This window comes from Quercus robur, chromosome 2 (genome assembly GCF_932294415.1).
Source record: "Quercus robur chromosome 2, dhQueRobu3.1, whole genome shotgun sequence".
Taxonomy (NCBI): domain Eukaryota; kingdom Viridiplantae; phylum Streptophyta; class Magnoliopsida; order Fagales; family Fagaceae; genus Quercus; species Quercus robur.
The window spans coordinates 59,947,189-59,966,257 of record NC_065535.1 but is presented as its reverse complement, the minus strand read 5'-3'; the positions used below and the strand labels follow the sequence as shown (position 1 = coordinate 59,966,257).

The 19,069-nt window shown below is 34.5% G+C and overlaps 2 protein-coding genes across 3 annotated transcripts in view; one reads left to right on the top strand and one right to left on the bottom strand.

Annotated features, from left to right (window-relative positions):
* The window catches only part of LOC126714302 (uncharacterized), a 32,932-nt gene extending 29,613 nt beyond the window's left edge, over window positions 1-3,319 (top strand). For both annotated transcript variants that reach the window (XM_050414396.1, XM_050414395.1), the window contains exon 18: window positions 36-3,319. In XM_050414396.1, coding sequence (XP_050270353.1) covers window positions 36-3,104 — 3,069 coding nt within the window. In that variant the 3' untranslated portion in view covers window positions 3,105-3,319. The remainder of the gene's footprint in view (window positions 1-35) is intronic.
* A 1,401-nt stretch (window positions 3,320-4,720) lies between these two features.
* Window positions 4,721-9,252, bottom strand: LOC126714301 (amino acid transporter AVT6A-like). The gene is made up of 6 exons (XM_050414394.1): window positions 8,700-9,252; window positions 8,149-8,592; window positions 7,827-7,979; window positions 7,044-7,247; window positions 5,946-6,411; window positions 4,721-5,301 (listed from the first exon to the last, which is right to left on the bottom strand). Exons 2-6 carry the CDS (start codon window positions 8,576-8,578, stop codon window positions 5,163-5,165), a joined length of 1,392 nt encoding a protein of 463 aa, XP_050270351.1. The 5' UTR covers window positions 8,579-8,592; window positions 8,700-9,252; the 3' UTR covers window positions 4,721-5,162.
* Between the last annotated feature and the right edge of the window lie 9,817 nt (window positions 9,253-19,069).

Here is a 19,069-nt window from a genome sequence, read left to right as displayed (position 1 = left end):
TATATATATATATATTTTTTTTCCTTTTTTCCCAGTGCTACTACTCGGATGCTGCTATAGCTGATGGTTACTTCAGTGTGCTGGCTGAGGTCTACATGCGCCAAGAGATACCTAAATGTGACGTCCAAAGACTCTTGAGCCTGATCCTCTACAAGGTGGTGGACCCATCTAGACAAATTCGTGATGATGCCCTTCAGATGCTAGAGACACTTTCTGTTCGTGAATGGGCTGAGGATGGTATTGAGGGTTCAGGAAGCTATCGAGCTGCTGTTGTTGGCAACCTGCCTGATTCGTACCAACAATTCCAATACAAGCTCTCATGCAAACTTGCCAAAGATCACCCTGGGTTGAGCCAGCACCTCTGTGAGGAAATCATGCAGAGACAACTCGATGCTGTTGACATAATCGCACAACATCAGGTTTTGACATGTATGGCTCCATGGATTGAGAACCTTAATTTCTGGAAACTCAAGGACTCAGGTTGGAGTGAAAGACTGTTAAAAAGCCTTTACTATGTGACATGGCGACATGGAGACCAATTCCCTGATGAAATTGAGAAATTATGGAGCACAATTGCTAGCAAACCTAGGAATATTAGTCCTGTTTTAGATTTCTTGATCACAAAAGGGATTGAAGATTGTGATTCAAATGCTTCTGCTGAAATAAGTGGTGCATTTGCTACATATTTCTCGGTGGCAAAGCGTGTAAGTTTATATTTAGCACGGATATGTCCTCAGCGCACAATTGATCACCTGGTATACCAACTGGCTCAGCGTATGCTGGAAGATAATGTTGAGCCAGTCGGGCTAAGTACAAACAAAGGTGATGCTAATGGAAATTTTGTGTTGGAGTTCTCCCAGGGGCCTTCAGTGGCCCAAATTGCAACAGCTGTGGACAGCCAGCCACACATGTCACCATTACTTGTCAGGGGTTCCCTTGATGGTCCACTTAGGAATGCTAGCGGAAGCCTGAGTTGGCGAACAGCAGGTGTTACAGGACGAAGCGTCTCAGGCCCATTAAGTCCAATGCCTCCTGAGCTGAGCATTGTTCCAGTAAATCAAGGCCGCTCAGGCCAGCTTCTTCCAGCTTTAGTTAACATGTCAGGGCCTTTGATGGGGGTTAGAAGTTCAACTGGAAGTTTGCGGAGTCGCCATGTTTCTAGGGATAGTGGAGACTACCTCATTGATACTCCTAACTCTGGTGAAGATGGATTGCATTCTGGGGTTGCAATGCATGGCGTTAATGCTAAAGAACTTCAGTCGGCCTTGCAGGGTCATCAGCAACATTCATTGACTCATGCAGATATAGCATTGATTCTACTTGCAGAAATTGCATATGAGAATGATGAAGATTTCCGTGAGCACTTGCCTCTGCTCTTTCATGTCACATTTGTTTCAATGGATAGTTCGGAAGACATTGTGCTTGAGCACTGCCAGCATTTGCTTGTTAATCTGTTGTACTCGCTAGCAGGCCGTCACTTGGAGCTGTATGAAGTAGAAAACAGTGATGGAGAGAACAAGCAACAGGTTGTGAGCCTCATCAAGTATGTCCAGTCGAAGCGAGGAAGCATGATGTGGGAGAATGAGGATCCCACGGTAGTGAGAACTGAGCTTCCCAGTGCAGCACTTCTCTCTGCATTAGTCCAGAGCATGGTGGATGCCATCTTCTTCCAAGGAGATCTGCGTGAGACCTGGGGGGCTGAGGCACTCAAATGGGCTATGGAGTGCACATCAAGACATCTTGCCTGTCGCTCACACCAGATTTACCGTGCTTTGCGGCCTAGTGTCACAAGTGATACATGTGTATCACTCCTCCGTTGCCTTCATAGGTGCCTAGGGAATCCAGTTCCTCCAGTTTTGGGATTCATCATGGAAATCTTGTTAACGTTGCAAGTAATGGTGGAAAACATGGAGCCAGAAAAGGTGATACTCTACCCTCAATTATTTTGGGGGTGTGTAGCTATGATGCACACAGATTTTGTTCATGTCTATTGCCAGGTGCTGGAGCTCTTCTCTCGTGTGATTGATCGTTTATCATTCCGAGACAGAACAACAGAAAATGTGCTTCTTTCAAGCATGCCTAGGGATGAGCTCGATACAAATGTTGATATAGGTGAATTCCAGCGTGTAGAATCTAGGAGTGGCTATGAGCTACCACCATCTAGTGGGAATCTGCCAACATTTGAAGGGGTGCAACCTCTTGTGCTTAAAGGACTCATGTCAACTGTTAGTCATGGTGTTTCTATTGAGGTTCTCTCACGTATCACAGTGCACTCGTGTGATTCTATATTTGGGGATGCTGAGACCAGACTCTTGATGCACATCACAGGCTTGCTTCCCTGGCTCTGCTTGCAGCTTAGCAAGGATCCACTGATGGGGCCTGCTTCACCGCTTCAACAACAGTACCAGAAGGCCTGCTCTGTTGCAGCCAACATCTCCATTTGGTGTCGAGCAAAATCATTGGATGAATTAGCTACTGTATTTGCAGCCTACTCCCGTGCTGAGATCAAAAGTGTTGATAACCTTCTTGCATGTGTTTCACCATTGTTATGCAATGAGTGGTTTCCAAAGCACTCAGCTTTGGCTTTTGGGCACTTGTTACGGCTACTGGAGAAAGGGCCAGTTGAGTATCAGCGAGTGATATTGCTCATGCTTAAAGCCTTGCTCCAACACACCCCCATGGATGCTGCACAAAGTCCACACATGTATGCAATTGTGTCCCAGTTGGTAGAGAGCACTTTGTGTTGGGAGGCACTGAGTGTGTTGGAAGCCCTTTTGCAAAGTTGTAGTTCGCTGACAGGTTCTCACCCACACGAACCCGGGTCATTTGAGAATGGGCTTGGTGGCCCTGATGAAAAGTTGCTTGCTCCTCAGACCTCGTTCAAGGCTCGCAGTGGACCCCTACAGTTTAGTATGGGTTCAGGGTTTGGGACAGTTCCAATACCTGCACAAGGGGGCTCAACTGAATCTGGAACGTCACCTAGAGAGGTGGCTTTGCAAAATACACGTCTAATTCTTTGGCGGGTGCTTGACAGCTGTGCTCTAGGGAGGAGAAGGGATTACAAAAGACTGGTGCCTTTTGTGAACAATATCGGGAACCCATAATCTGCAAAAGCCTTTTTCTTGCTTTGTATCTTGGGTGGAGCACTGGGGAAAGTTTTAGGTGATGAATATGTATATAGCCATCGTAAAGTAGTGATTTTTGTAGTTAGGGTTGTAAAATGTTGTTTAGTTCCAGTATTTATGATCTTTTACGGTAGTCCGCTGTCTTGTATCTCTTCTCTATTTATGTTAATTATAATTTCTTTTTCTGTTCTCAATGGAAGTCCTGTCATAATTTCTTTTCCCTCTTCCAACTGAATGCACTTTTGAGTTTAGATCACTTGACCAAGTTAAAACAGGTTAGTTGGATTCATGGGATACTGCGATTCTAATGGACTCAAAATGTACATAATTTACTTCATTGAATGATATCGGTTCTCATGCTTGTGGTTCATCATCTAAGTCTAGGCGAAATTCGGTGGGACCTTTCCAAGCTTAAAGATAGTTCCATGAGGGCTTTCAACACCAACCAACCAAAAGCTTCACAAAACATCTCAACAGAAGAACACGGGAGCCTTGATTTTCTTTTCTTTTCTTTTTTTTTTCTTTTTTTTTTCTTTTTTTTTTTTTTTGAGGGGAGAAGGACAAAGTCTTGAGTGAAAGAAAAAAAAAAAAAAAAAATTCTGTAGCACAAGAGTTTGCCACTACAACGGGCCCATGATTATCATATTCGGATATTCCACTTCAGTGGGGAACTAATATTACTCCATATATTGGTTATTTAAGGTTAATTTTATGTTTTTCATGGTATTTAAGGGTTTCTTTAACATGAAGGGGATTTTTTGTTGCAAAAACAAATGGGAAGATTTATCTAAAGATAGTTTTAAGAACATAGAAAGACAGTCTTTTTTTCTTTATCTTTATTTTGAGAAGAGAAAAAGCATCGTCTTGTGTGAAAAAGAAATAATCCAAAAACATTTTTCTTTTAACCAAAACCCACAATATTACCCCCCCCCCCCCCCCCCCCCCCCAACACAAAATCATGATTCAAAATCCCCAATTGTCAAACCAATCCATTAAAAATGTAAAACCCTCATTTTCTCACTTCACCTTGCCGGCAGGGTTGCTGATAAAGGCTTCATATGACTTGAGCAGTGGGTCGCAACTGCACCTTGATCATGGGTTGCGCTGATGGATTGATGGGTTCAAAGGCTCACAACAAGGTCTTATCATGGTTGATGGGGGTGGCTTATTTATAATTTGCCACTGCATCAATTAGAAAATATAGAAATGAAACTGAAAATATCTTCTTTTTTAAGACATGATTTTAAGATGTATTTTTTATAAACATTCAGCCAAACAAAACTTCTAGTGGATCCCACGGTTATTTTTAGGCATTGGAAACAAATCTATAGGGTCACAACATATCCACAGCCATGCAGCTGCAAAACTTGTTTAAAGTGGTCTGACTGAACTTTTAAGTCTTAACAGATATCCATAACCATGTATTAATTGGCTGATCTACGAAAATTAAATGATGAATACAATCCATTCAGTCCTAGTTATGTCAGTTAATATGTATCAAATGAAAACAGAAATTAGTAGTTAAAAGTAGACTAAAGCCATAATTACATAAATACCAAGTATCAAAACTTTAAATGTGCCAGCAAGCCAGTGGAGAGTTGGGAATTATGGCATCATCAATATTATTATATAAGGCAATTTGTGTTCTTTTGCAACTTAAATTTCCCATCACATTCGTCAGGGAGAAGGGATGACACACAAACTGATAGAAAGAACCATGCAAGACCCATCTAGGATATGCACTAGCATTTCTATGACTTAACCCTATTCCCTGACAACAAAATCCAATAACCAGCACAAAGCAAGACAACAATGCACACCAATATGCATATACACCTTCATACACTTCTAAAAGTACCTTTGTACATTGAGTAAGGGTCTTTATTATCACTATAATTCAACTCAAGCCCTCTTAGAAAACCTTGATTTTCTTACTGGCTTCCAAAGGATCCCACCATGATGTTCCTTTCTCTGGAAGAATGACCATACCTCCTGCCTGGGCATGTCTTCAGATGACACAGCACATAACATGAGAGATCATTCACGGGGAGATGTATTCCTTTTTATCAAGGCATAGGCATCACTGTATATGGCCACCAAGTTTGAGAAGACTGCAAGGACTATCATAAAAACAGCCAAGATCTTGTCCTTCTTTGTTGCGATGTTGTGTCGATCCCTGAATCACCAAGGAAAACAATTTACAACAAATTAATGATTTATTAGCAATTCCATCCATAAATCATTAAAAGCAAAAATAAAAACACCAATGACAGATATCCTGAATAATCCCCCATGTTAAGTCACAGAGAACAATAAACAGCAGGTGGAGCCAGTAGAGAGTCTGTTTAACATTATTTGATACAAAAAATAGTAGCAACCATTCAGAATTCTTGATATCAATTAAATAAAAGGGCTAAAGAGTCACAGTGGTCCATCATTTCTATCAAAAGGTTAACACATTTCCCTTCACAGGAAATCAGAGTCCTAGAAATATCCATAAATGCAAATTGAAAGGCCTTAATATTGAATTTTCCTTGCCTAAAGAATAAGTTCACACAAGCTAATCAACCATGAATGCCTGGACCAAACCATGATCTTTCTGCATTTTTTATTTATTATTTATGGGTAGTCACATACGCACCCAAAGCCCCACCTCCACCCCATTCTTATGAGGGGGAAACATGCCAATTGAGCAAGTGCTCATTGGCTTTCTGCAAATTCCAATATCCAAATATTGAAAATGAAAATAAAATTTTACATTTGAAAAAGTTAAGAGAAATAAAATGTCTTTCTGCAAAGTAAAAATGTTGGGAAACTCACTTAAGGGTAATGGCAGCAGGGAAAATGAACCCAAGGCAGACTGCAGCAGTCGCTCCAGTGAATTGGAAAGCATCCCAAATGCTAGGTATGAAATTTGCACCTAAGAAGATAACAGCGACGAGCCCAATTGAGACCAATGCAAACCTAAGATTGTCCAGAACTAGAGGCCTTGATGTGGGAAAGAGAAGACCATCCAAGTTGAGCCTCAATGGATAGAAGACAATGGGAAACACAAGCATAAGGTGAGCAGCATAGCTAACACGGACAGCATCATTAAGCAAGGAACTGTAAGGAATGCCAAGGTTGGTGTCGTAGTTGGCAAGCACATCATCTAAAGTTGCATCACCAAAAAGAAGGAAGCCAAAAAAGCTTGTCATTATGTACACAGATGAGCATAGAGCAAGTGAAGTTCGCACAACCCCTTTTATCTGTGTAGAGTCTTCAAGTTCATTGTCTATGCTGTGAACTGCAAATGAAGTGCGCAGGAGTTAAATCCCTGTTATTTGCATGTTTCACAATTGAAAGGTGAAAGAACATGAAAAAAAGAAACCTCCCATTTCAATCAAAACAACTAGAGCTTATTCCAACCCTGGTAACTTTAACTCAAAGTTAATAGGATGATCTAATGTACAAAGCAGAGCTAAAATACAGATACCAAACATCACTTTTTAAGTTGGTTCCTTTTATGAAATTGCAAAGCCCATCATGGAAAAGGAAAAGATCAAATACAGGGAACACTGATTTTCATCTTTCCTTGTCAACACAAAACAACCTGATTGGTTAAAAATGTTATTCACAAGCTCAAAAATCAAAGACAATTTTAATATTAGGCTGCATTCAAGTTGCAGAGAAGCAATGCCAACTAATCCAAACTACAGTCAGTTCAACCAAGTTGATTCAAAATTTTACTACTGCTGACTAAGTCAGTAGTCTTGATGGTGAGTTTTTCTTCATCCTTTTTGAGGCTTTTTTTTTTTTTTTTTTTTGAGTGGGGAGGGGGGTGTTTACTTCTATTTCATCCAATTCCAACAGAAACACCAGGATGTAGGAAATGAAAAAAAAAAAAAAAAAAAATTCCCATGTAAACAGCTTCCATACCATTATAGTGACAGATATATGCAGTAACAAGGACAGGGACAACAGTGAAGAGATTGAGCAATGATGTCAGATCAGTAACATCTGGTATCAATCTAGGCATCATAACACCTCCACTTATCAACTTGATGATTGCAATTCCAACAGTAATAACAAGAAACACAACTGCCAGGGCGACGGATAAAGCAGATGTAAATTTCAATGAATCTGTCACCACAGAAAGAAGACATATAAGATCTCCACAGCAATGCACAACAAACATAACAAGGCCAAAGAATATGAAATAAAGCCCTATGGCCAAGCTACACAAAGGTTGTTAAGAGGGATATAAGCATTTAAGAAACCACATGCAAAAGACAAGGTATGAAAACTCAAAGCAAGAGAAGGCCTTTGAGATATGGTGAATTGCTGTTACACCATATTCAAATCACCCAGATGTCACAATACTTTTCCAATTTGAGAAGAGCAATATACCAACTTATATGTTTTATATTCTTGCAGGGGCAAGTATCATTGATCAAATCCAAAGAAAATAAGGTTTTCAGGCTGCAAATCTCTATTGCTAGTTAATTGCTATGTAGTAGAAACTACTAGTACAACATGCACATACCAATGAATTATATCACTTATGAAAAAATAAAGTGCTAGTATAATAGTTTCAATAAAACATCAGAGATTAATAGATCTGTTCAGTGTTCTACTTGAGGTAGAAAATTCGAAGTTAGATGGAGTAGTTCAGATAGCAGCTGATTAAAAAATGGTTTATGAGTAAGGGATAACACTAACCGATTCGCTTAAAGCATGCCAACGGAGCAAATATACAAACAGTTGTGACAGAAAGAACAACAGCACGCCCATTCCACCATTGGTCTCCAAACCAGCCTTCAAGGACACCAGCATGGTGAACTCCACTTGAAGATGTTCCAGAAAGCACATCACCTTCAAGTAATATAAGGATACAAATTTGCAAAATTAATCAAACATATTTATAGCTTTCTCCAAAAAGTACAGGTAAGCAAGAAAATCTACAAAAACTTCCCTAGATAAGGTACCAGTAACACAAATGAAACTGAAACAGAGATTTGTAGGAATGAAATATAAGTCATACCAATAATAATCATGTACACAATGAGTACACCAATGTTGTTAATCATAACACATATCTGCAGCATAATCTTTCCATATTTTCCAAAGGCATCCCCCATAAGACCTCCATAAGAAGATGACTTTCCAGCCCGGCTAAACCTGAGGATCAACTCAATTGAAGCCTCAGTCAAGAAGGCCATGAAGATGATCATGACAATCCCAAGACCAAGCCCCAACACTTTCATTGTTGCTGGCAGCGCCATGATCCCAGCACCAACAATTGTGGTAGATAAGTTGAACACCGCCCCAGTAAAGGAAGCACCATTGAACTCATCAAACTCAGCACCAACATCATCTTGCCTCTTAGGCAACAAGGGTGCTTTTTCATCAACAATTGATTTGTTCTTTCTTGACTTCCTCTCCTTCTTAGGTGCAATATTTCCAATCGTCATCTTCTTTCAAGTATCTTCAATAAAAGTTTCACACCAAATATGATTAGCTTCTAAATTGTATAATTCTTGGGAGTTTGAAATCAAATTCAAGTAAATTTGCAAACTTTTAACAAATACTAACCTGTAAAAATGGAAGAACTTCAACACAAACTATTGAGATCCCTTATACTGATTCTCAATCCGCAAGAAGATATAATATTCAAAACAAATAGCTAACTTTAGAAAAAAAAAAAAAAAAAACCCACTTCTTTCAAAGTTCCAAAAGAGGCAGATCTTTTGCAAATGGTTCCAAACTAACAACAAGAGGGCTGATACTAACAAACCCAGAAGAAATCTCAAAACCCCAGAAGGCAAGTATTGAAATTAAGCTTGGAATTTGGCTAAATTCTTTAATACACACAATTGATGAAGAAGAAGATTCAAACCCAATTCCACAAACCCAGAATGTCTTGTCTCTTCAAAGATAAGCAAAACCCCCCCAATCCAAACAAGACACAGAGATTTCTGAAATAGAAACAACAAACTTGAAAACCCCAAAAGCAGAAATTGATAAAAATTGGAACTTTAAAATTAAAACCAAGAATTATTGGTTCTAGGATGGGATGCTTGGCAATAAATTTATAGAGAAAGTGAGAAACCGTGAGACAAAAGCTTACGTAATGTGTTGTACATTTGTACAATAAAATATAAAACTACTAATAATTTTATATACGAATTGACTGAATCATGAAAGCAAATTATGACTATAAAGACAAAGGAATTTCAGGGATTGGCTAATGCAGTATAAATGGTCCAAATTACCATCAATCTTTAACGATTCTCCGTTCACAGACATTGACGTCAACATCAACACCAACATTAACAACAGGGTCTGTTTTTTTTTTTTTTGATAATCCAACGACAGGGTTTGGTTTGGTTTTTTGGGTGATCAATGGAGAGAAGCTTATCAAAAAAAAAAAAAAAAAAGCTCAATTATTGAATTTGGGATTTTGGGTTTTTGTCTTTTAATGCAACAAATTGAATTTTCCCAGTAGCAGAAAAATTCAGAAATGAAATGCATAAGATATTTATGTTTTCCAACTTTTTATTAAAAATATATATATAAATTTTCGAGGAGAGACTAATCACTAATGTGCTTTTCTTATATACTAATTTAATGATTTTTTTTAGGCTAGAATATAGGAAAGTAGAATGGTAAGTAAACATTACAGGCTGAGATTCTCAATAGAGTATTTTGGAAAACTTTAACTGTAAACTTGTTAGAATCTTTAACTTTAGCTATTAAATAAGAGGTTCAGATTCTCCAATATTATTAGTAATGTGCAGATTCCAGTGAGTTAATCTAATGATAGTTTGTTTATCAATAATATTTTTTAGAAAATGAGTTATTTTTCAAAAAATATTTTTTATAAAATTATCTTATTTTTCTATATTTGGTAGCAACCTTAAATTGATAAACAATCTCCTAATTTTTCTTATTTAGTTTACGTAAGATGAGATAAAGTTGTTTTTCAAAAAAAATTAATAGAAAAAAATCTTTAAAAATAAATCATACTTTTTCTATTGACCAAAAATTATTTTCTTTTTACTCATTGTTTCTGATACTACCAAACACAGAAAAAAAAATTATATTTACACAAAGTTTTCCATCTAAACATACAGAGTGATAAAATTATGAATAGCATTGCCAGCACAATAATTTCACAACAAAATGCTTAGGTGGCAAATTGTTATTAATTCTTATTTGAATTCACTAATGGCATATATTTTTTACTTACTATTAACAATTTAACACCTGGACTTTATTATGAAATTGTTATGCTCATGCTTTTTTTAAAAGCTATTTATTTGTCATGGAATAAAGTATACTCGATATCCTTTTTAAAAATAATGAAAATTAAGTTATTCTATATTCTTAGCTACAAATATTTAGAATATTACTTCTTTTCAATGTACAATTTAGACAAACCGGGCTTATTTCTTTTTTATTTTTTATTTTTTTGATAAACCAAGGAATTTTGATTAAATTAGACTATAGAGTTTGGGCAAAGCCTCTCAAAGTACATGCAAATAACATCAAAATACAACAAAGAATTAATTGATATTAATATTCACAAGTGGAAAAAATGAGAGGTGAACCGGGATTATTTCTATATCATTAAAATATTTATATCAAATATATACATAATTATCACACTTAATTAATATTTATTTGAATATTGATGGAAAGACAAAATCTAAAAACTCATTTAACAATTGGAATTTTAGTCTATGATACTCTAAGTAATGTTACAAGCATAATATTTTTACAACAATTTTACAATAAAGCCTTGGTGTCAACTTGTTAAAAAACTTAAAATTAAAATATTTGCTAGATGATATGATTATTGATCTTTGATCAGATAAAAATTTTCAAGTACGTAAAATATAATATGAAAATGTAATCAACAATGAAACTATCAAAATTCACATTAAAAAAAAAATTGTAAGTAGTGTAACATTGTTTAAAGTGTACCTAACTCTCTCACATAAAAATAGGAGACAACAAAAAATTTTCCAATTCAACTAACTAGAATCTATCTTCAAAAAAAAAAAAAAAAAAAAAAAAAAAAAAAAAAAAAAAAACTAGAATCTAGTTTGCAACTTTACATACTATGTTTAAGTGTTTATTTAAAATTTATATATGACAAAAGATTTTACCAATTCAACTCACTAGAATCTATCTTCTAAAAAAAAAAAAAATTAAAAAATAGAATCTATAGTTTACAACTTTACATACCATGTTTAAGTGTTTACTTGAAATCTATATATGGGATTAATAGTTAGCACAAGATATTTCTTAATTTATATTTGTAGATTCAACCATATCTTGCATCTTACCCACCCACCCACACACACATGTGTGTGTATATATGTGAACTAAATTTTTGGCATCTTTTTCATTATGATTACCATCATGCCAAAATAAGAGTCAACAAAATATTTTACCAATTCAACTTACTCGAATTTATAGTTTACAAATTTACATACTATGTTTGTACATTTACTTGAAACCTATAAATGGGATTAGCACAAGATATTTCTTAATTTATATTTGTAGATTCAATTATATGTTGCATCTTGCCTAAATAATATGCTTATAGTATATTTATTTGTGTTTATTACTATCTATTAACAGGAGGTCATTCTTTTTCCTATCAAATACAAGATTTCTTATGACTCAACTAGGAGATCAATTGTTTCTCAAAAAAAAAAAAAGAGATCAATTAGTATTATTTAAAAATACTAATAATTATTTATAACTAGGAGATTTGTTTGTTAGAAGTATGTGGTTAAATGATTAAATTTATTATATCTCAAAAGCTTAAACCTTTGAAATAATTGGTAATTTAACATAGTATTAAAGTAGGAGGTTCTAAGTTCAGTCCACATGTGAGGGGGAGTGTTAAAGTATGTGATTAAATGATACGTAGTTTCGGCCCACGTGTGAGGAGGAGTGTTAAAAGTATGTGGTTAAATAATTAAATTTACCATATCCCAATAGCTTAAACTTTTGGGGTAATCAGTAATTTAACACTATTAATGTAGATGCGCATTTTCCTTAAATTTTTTTGCTAAATATGAAGTGGAGGAGCATATGATTAATGTCGATTACATGTTTTATAAATTAATCAAAGTGGATATCACTCAAATCCCCATGAAATAATATATACCAACCAGGTCCACAAGTCCTTGAGTATCTTCCAATCAGGTCAAAGGGCAGCTAATTAAATTTCTCATCATTCCTGTTGAAAATTTGTGGTGTTTATTTGAATTGTCTTTTTGAACAGCAAGTCCATAAGGGCGATTTGCTAAAATGAAAAAACTAAAATGTGGTGTGCCACAAATTATATTAAAGCCACCGCCACAGAAGTGTGAAAGCCAAAACTAATTAACATAAGGACAAACTATAAACAATGCCTGTGGTGTGCAAATTGCTAATTGCCATTGACCCTTTCACAATAGAAAGAAATAAATATGAGTTTGTTTAATTTTGTATACTATATGTTTGATTATATGTTATTGTGTGCTTTACGTAATAGACCCATAACCCATGGTCAAGAATGAAAATTTGGACTAAAAAGAGGCTTTGGGAATGAGCAGAGGAAACATTCAAGCAAAAATCAGGCAAAGGTATTATTCATAGACACCCTTTGAGGTCAACATCAACACCAACATTAACAGGGTTTGATTTGTTTTGCGTGAACAATGGAGAGAACTTTAACCTTAGAAGCCCAATAATTGAATTGGGGATTTTGAAATTTTTAGTTTTGAAGGCAACACACATTGAATTTGCTCAGAGATAGAAATTCAATGTAATGGATCTTTGGACGGTAGCTACTTAGATATTAAAGTGCTTTGGTTTTGTTTTGGTTGTCCAATGCAGAGAACCTTAACCTAAAAAGCCCAATGAATTGGGTATTTTGAGTTTTTAGTTTTGAAGGCAACAAACATTGAGTTTGCCCAGAGATAGAAATTCAATGCAATGGATAATTGGAAGGTACCAACTTAGATATTAACATGGCTTTCCTTAGATTAGTTGTGCCACAAAATGTTAAAATGTTTTTATAACAATTGAGATGTCAGCTTATCATAGGTTAAAATAAAATGAAAAAGATTATACCAAGATTTACCATAATTGAAAACAAAAGTGTCGTGAGAATGATGTGACATTTTATTGTGTCTCTAGACTTTCTCTTCTTAAAAACTAATTTTACGATTTTTTTTTTTTTTTGCAAAAAAATAGGAGGGTAGGATGGTATACAAGATAGGCCGAGATGCTCAAAATATTTGGAAAATTTTTACTATAAAATTCTAAGAATCTTAAATCTTAGTTATTACTTAAATTAGTTAAATCTTTTGTTTTCACTTAGACTTGACTCATTTGGATCTGGATCTGATAACCCACTGGAACATGAAGGACTTAATTACTATGACTAGGAATTTTTTTTGACTCGTAAAAAAAAGATTCGCTGAAATGATGGACAAAAGTCATAGAAAGACTAACAATGATGGCAAAAGCATACTTTGAATTTTTTTAGGCCGTGCTTATTTTGCTAAAATTAAAAAAAATTTATTAAAATACTGTAGAAAATGTAAAAGGTAGTTAAAATAGTACGGTAGGACTCGTAAATAGTACCAAAAAGTACAGAAAGACCCATTAATAGTAGTAAAAATAAACTGAATAGTAAAATAAGCCAGCAAATTTCGTCATGCCAAAAACACACTTAGAGTCTGTTTAGGATCCGCTTATTTTGTTGAAACTGAAAATTTTTTGTTAAAAATACTATAGATAAAGGTAAAAGTTATCTGAAATAGTACAATGAAACCCATGAATAGTACCAAAAAGTGTAATGAGCCCATAAATAGTTGCAAAAATAAGCTGAATAGTAAAATAAGCTAGTTTTTTTTTTAATTTTTGCCAAACACACACTTAGGGTCCGTTTGGATACCGCTTATTTTGTTGAAAACTGAAAACACTGTAGCAAAATAATTTTTAAATGTGTGAATAGTGTCGTGGGACCCATTTGTAATTAAAAAATTGCTGAATAAAGAGGTTTATGGGTCCCGTGAACAGTGCACGGGACCCACTGACAAACCACTTTCCAGCTGAAACATGCTTCTCAACGTGCCAAAAAAAAAAAAAAAAAGGAAACAACAAACGTAAATGCGTCTGGTTTCATCAGTACCTAAACGCCACTTTAAGGTCTATTTGGGATTTACTTATTTTGTTAAAACTGAAAATTTTTTATTGAAAATACTGTAGATAAAAGTAAAAGTTAACTGAAATAATACAGTAGGACCTATGAATAGTACCAAAAAGTGTAGTGAGACCCATAAATAGTAGCAAAAATAAGTTGAATAGTAAAATAAGCTGGCAAAAACTAAGTTATCTAAACGGACACTTACTATACCAAAATGACAAAAATGAAATAGTGTAATTTGTCTCATCCTCTTTTAAAAGTTACTATAACTTTTGGGTGGAGTTTATAGTGTGCATTTGTGTTAGAACTACATTTCATTTCCTTTGTGTGTGTGTTTCTTAAATAATAATAAAAAAGTAATTATCCCATATTGCTTAGTGGTTCATTTGGATTGAGAGAGAGTACAATAGAGTAAAATAGATTTGGCCCAAAATTAGTCTATTTTCAGCCAACTCTACTCTGCTCTACTTCCCCTCCTTCTCCCCTCAATCCAAACGGGCCCTAATATAGTATGTTGTATATAGTATAATTTGCCTAACCACCTCTCTTAATAGTTATCATGAGTTTTGATTAGAGTTTATAATGTATTTTTGTATTAGTTAGCGTTTGGATTCAGCGTTTCCGCTGAATCCCGCGTCATGTTTTTCTTTTTCTTTTTTTTCTTCTTTTTTTGCTTTCACGCGTTTAAGGGAGCAAAATTTACTGTTCATGAGACAAATTTTACTGTTCATGCACTATTCCATTACTGTTTACGCACTGTTTATCGTTGTAGCAGCACTATTCATACATTAAAAAAATATTAAAAATGGGTCTCACTGTACTATTCACACATTTAAAAATTATTTTGCTACAGTGTTTTCAGTTTTTAGTTTTCAGTTTTCAGTTTCAATAACAATAAATTCAATCCAAACGGACTCTTAGTAGTTAGAAATGCATTCCCTCTCTTGTCCGAGTATGCTATGAGAGTGTGTATGTTTCTCAAAGGGGTCTTTTTTTTTTTTCGCCAAAAACAACATAGAATTAATGACTGCGATCTTGAATCCCAGCACACAATAAATAATGTGACGTATTTGTTTTATTGTTCTTATACAAAACAAAATGATAACTATGAAGATAAAGTTTAGTTCTTTTATAGAGGAAAACTTGGATGTGAATTTCCTTCCTCCATTTGTTATAAGAAAAAAAAGTTATTATCCTTATTTATTAAAATTATGAATAAAAATATAAGAGACTTAACGATAAAATTATATAGTTATTTTATTATTTTATTTTTTTTGTAAAACTTTTTTTTTTTATACAAGATAAAATTTTTACTCTAACTTAATATAAGTGTGTATGTGTAAAAAGCTCTTTCCTATAAACTTGAACTCCAGTCTATATCCCCACTCCACAAGAACTTTATATTTGTGAAGTAACCATTACATCAAAGATGTACGGGGATTTTTTGTAAAACTTTCAAACACACAAAAAAAACTAGAAAAAAAAGGGCATCGCATTCCTTTTTTATTCAATTCAATTCCTTAATTACCTATTTATTATATTCTATACATTCCCTCTACGTGTTTGAAATGTTACATTTAGATCATTACATAGAGTGGAGCACCCAAAATTCCATGGCCTTCAATCCAGGAATGGTAAAATCTGTTTGTATTGTGATTTGACTAAATTAATTTAAAATCGATGTCTTTATTAAAAACACCATAAAATACCAATCAATTAAATTACAAGACTCGTATTATTTATACAATCTAATGACATTAGGAAATAGTAATGCTTAATAATTCAATGAATGACAGTGGCAGATTATTCAATAATAAATATGAGGCTGTGGTTGCAAGAAGGTTTTAGTAGCTGACGAAAGGCATGGCAATTTTTTGGAAATTTCCCTCTAGTTGCTGAGGTGTACCTTGCTGAGGGGTCCCTCATTAGTTAATTAGTCACTCATGGACAAGATTCAAAGATTATTTTATGGAAGAACAAAAGCTAAATTACAATGGATTTGCAACTTTATAAAAAGTTGGGTGACCTCATTAGCCAAAAGATGAATCTCCATCACAAGTTTTTTCTTTTTTTTTTTTGTGTTACATATGAATCATGGTGGATAGTGAATATGATGGAGATGGGCCCATGAGCCCAATTGCCCACCAAGAGTCACATTAGGCATGTGATGAGGCCCAGTGTTAAAATACTAAATAAATAGATAAAATATACAAAGATTTCACTATCAATTAGGTCTATTCACTTGGACGCGGCGAGTCGGCGACACGCAAAATGTACACATTTTATTGGGTTTTGTAGTTTGGACTTTGGACACGATCTTGATTTTTATTGGGCTTCTCAGTTTTTTTATTACAAAATTGTGGAGATTGGATTGAGATAAAATATTTCAATGCAAATTCAAAGAGTTAATTGGTTCCATTTAGTTCAACTACTAAAATTTTTTGTCATTAAAAGATTTGAAAAACCTCATCTATAGCAAAAACTAGTTAGTATCTTAAAAGGATAATAGATAATAATAATTATGAAGCAAAAGTCACAAATTAAAAATTTATCATATCTATATTTAAAAAAAAATTCAAACCGTAAATAAAATTTGTCAAATTTACATCCCCATTAACCCAGAACGTGTCACATATTTGTGGACAGTGGACACTAGTGGAAATGAAAAATCCAAAGTGAAATCAGCATAGATGAGATGACAAAGAAGTTCTTAGCCATCAACTTCACCTAGAAAATGATGTGTGTGCCTTTTTTGTAACCAACAAATTAAAACTCTTCAGCACATCCTTATATTATGTCCATTGACCTTTTGTGTGTGTGGTCTCAAAAAGTGTGGCCTTTTAGATATAAGAGGGTGTGCGATCATACCGACACTATATCTCTATGCAATTTCAACCAGAAATTTCTGAATTAGTGCTATTATGACTGTATCTAAAGATATAAAAATGAGATTGTGTTGGAAAGCAAGTCATTGGCAGTTTCGATTAGTAAAGTTGGTGTATGAAGAACGTGTAAAAACTTGGGATTCACTTAAACCAAGCTTTAGAGGAAACTCTCAGCCCACCCTAACTCCCTCTTGGATGAGAGTAAGAATAAATTTTGATGTGGCAACAAATTACTACACGAGTCAAATTGGATTTGACTAAAATTTGATGCGACAGCAAACCATTATGTTCCGCATCTTAACAAATGAATGTAGTATTACAACTATGAGGCAAGAAACTCTCTAGAGCAACAATGGGAGTATAACCTTGAATGAATAGATTCCCCCACATAATTTACTTTAGAATCCTGGCTCATAATAAGTGTTCTTGTAGGGGGATAAATTGTATGGTGATTGGGTGAAGGGTATTTGATGGAGGCTCTCACAAAAGAAGATCTAACTCGCTAGTACCTACACACAATAAACGCAGCACCATTGTAGGAGGTGGTAGTGAGCAATCTCAAGATAAAGTTAGAATTGTGGAAGATATAAAATCTAGTGGAAATTCTCCATTGCCTTCTCATATTGTTTTTTGTGAATGTGACAAATCTCTATCTGTTTTGTTGGTCTGGATGTGTGTCCATAATGATTGGGACTCCCACCAAGGGGACATGTCACATCGCATTAAATGCTGAGTGGGTGGTTAGGTATGATAAATGTGATTTGACTAATCTTACAATCTGATTTACTTTTCGAAGATTATCTCATGATCGGTCTTGGTGAACGATACATTGAGCTATTTGCATGCCAGCCTCATATACCAACCTCCTACCTACTATTACATGTTGATGGTGAAGTTACTATATCTTGCCCTTGAGTCATATATTAACACCCCCACAATTCCAATAGGCAAAAGTTTATAAATAATCAAATGAGTCACGGTTTCTTGCTGATTCTTGGCAAAATGCACAATTTTATTAGACAGAATTGAAGTTTAAAAATAATCAAGTGAGCCACGGTTTCTCGCTGATCCTTGGCAAAATGGGCCTATCTATGACTACCTTAGCTCTCCTTAGCATCCAAATCCTTTCATTGCCAACACTCAACACTCAAACCCACAACACACCTTAGTCCTCCAAATCAGTATTAACAACACTTCAAAATCCTTATTTAAAAAAAAAAAAAAAAACACTTCAAAATCAATTTAGTTTTAATACATGCTATAAATAGTTAATAATTCCGTGTGCCTCTATGCCAACTTTCATAACATTAACAAGTTTTCTAGAGCAATTACATAATCCATATAAAATTCATTTTGTAAGGAATAAAAATTTAGATGATCAACTAAAAAAAGCAATTCTAGAAGTATCAAATACAACTACTAGATAACCAGTTGTAAATACATAAAAATAAATGAAAATTTATGACATCCAAATTCATTAAAGCGACAACTGATATACCCCTTCCAACACAATTGTGGGTGTTGCATGGTTTTATTAATTACCATGTAGTGTGTTAAAGGAGTTTTTCTCCAAACCAATTTGAAAGTAAATTTTTTCCTTATAAAATTGATGACTCTCACTGCCTCCCTCTTTCAATGAATTTTTTTCCCTCCGTTTCTTTGATTATATTTTGTTTGTTCATTTAAGTAGTTATTTATCAGTGATATAAATGTTTTAAATATGACTTTCACTTAAAACTTTAAATGTTCATTTATGTAAGAATTTTCTATTTCGGTAATGCTTTAATAGAAATTGTTAATTTAACTCCTTTTTTTTTCTCCTTAAAGTAACATATGATTACTTTCTAGGTAATTTTTTTTTT

What these genes read in the sequence shown, in the direction of transcription:
- LOC126714301 (XM_050414394.1), bottom strand. Translation starts at nt 8,578, where the DNA reads ATGACGATTGGAAATATTGCACCTAAGAAGGAGAGGAAGTCAAGAAAG. An exon ending in GGCATGCTTTAAGCGAATCG is followed by an intron (nt 7,248 to 7,826) that starts GTTAGTGTTATC and finishes CTGTGGTGACAG; the next exon opens with ATTCATTGAAATTTACATCT. An exon ending in ATATATCTGTCACTATAATG is followed by an intron (nt 6,412 to 7,043) that starts GTATGGAAGCTG and finishes CTTCATTTGCAG; the next exon opens with TTCACAGCATAGACAATGAA.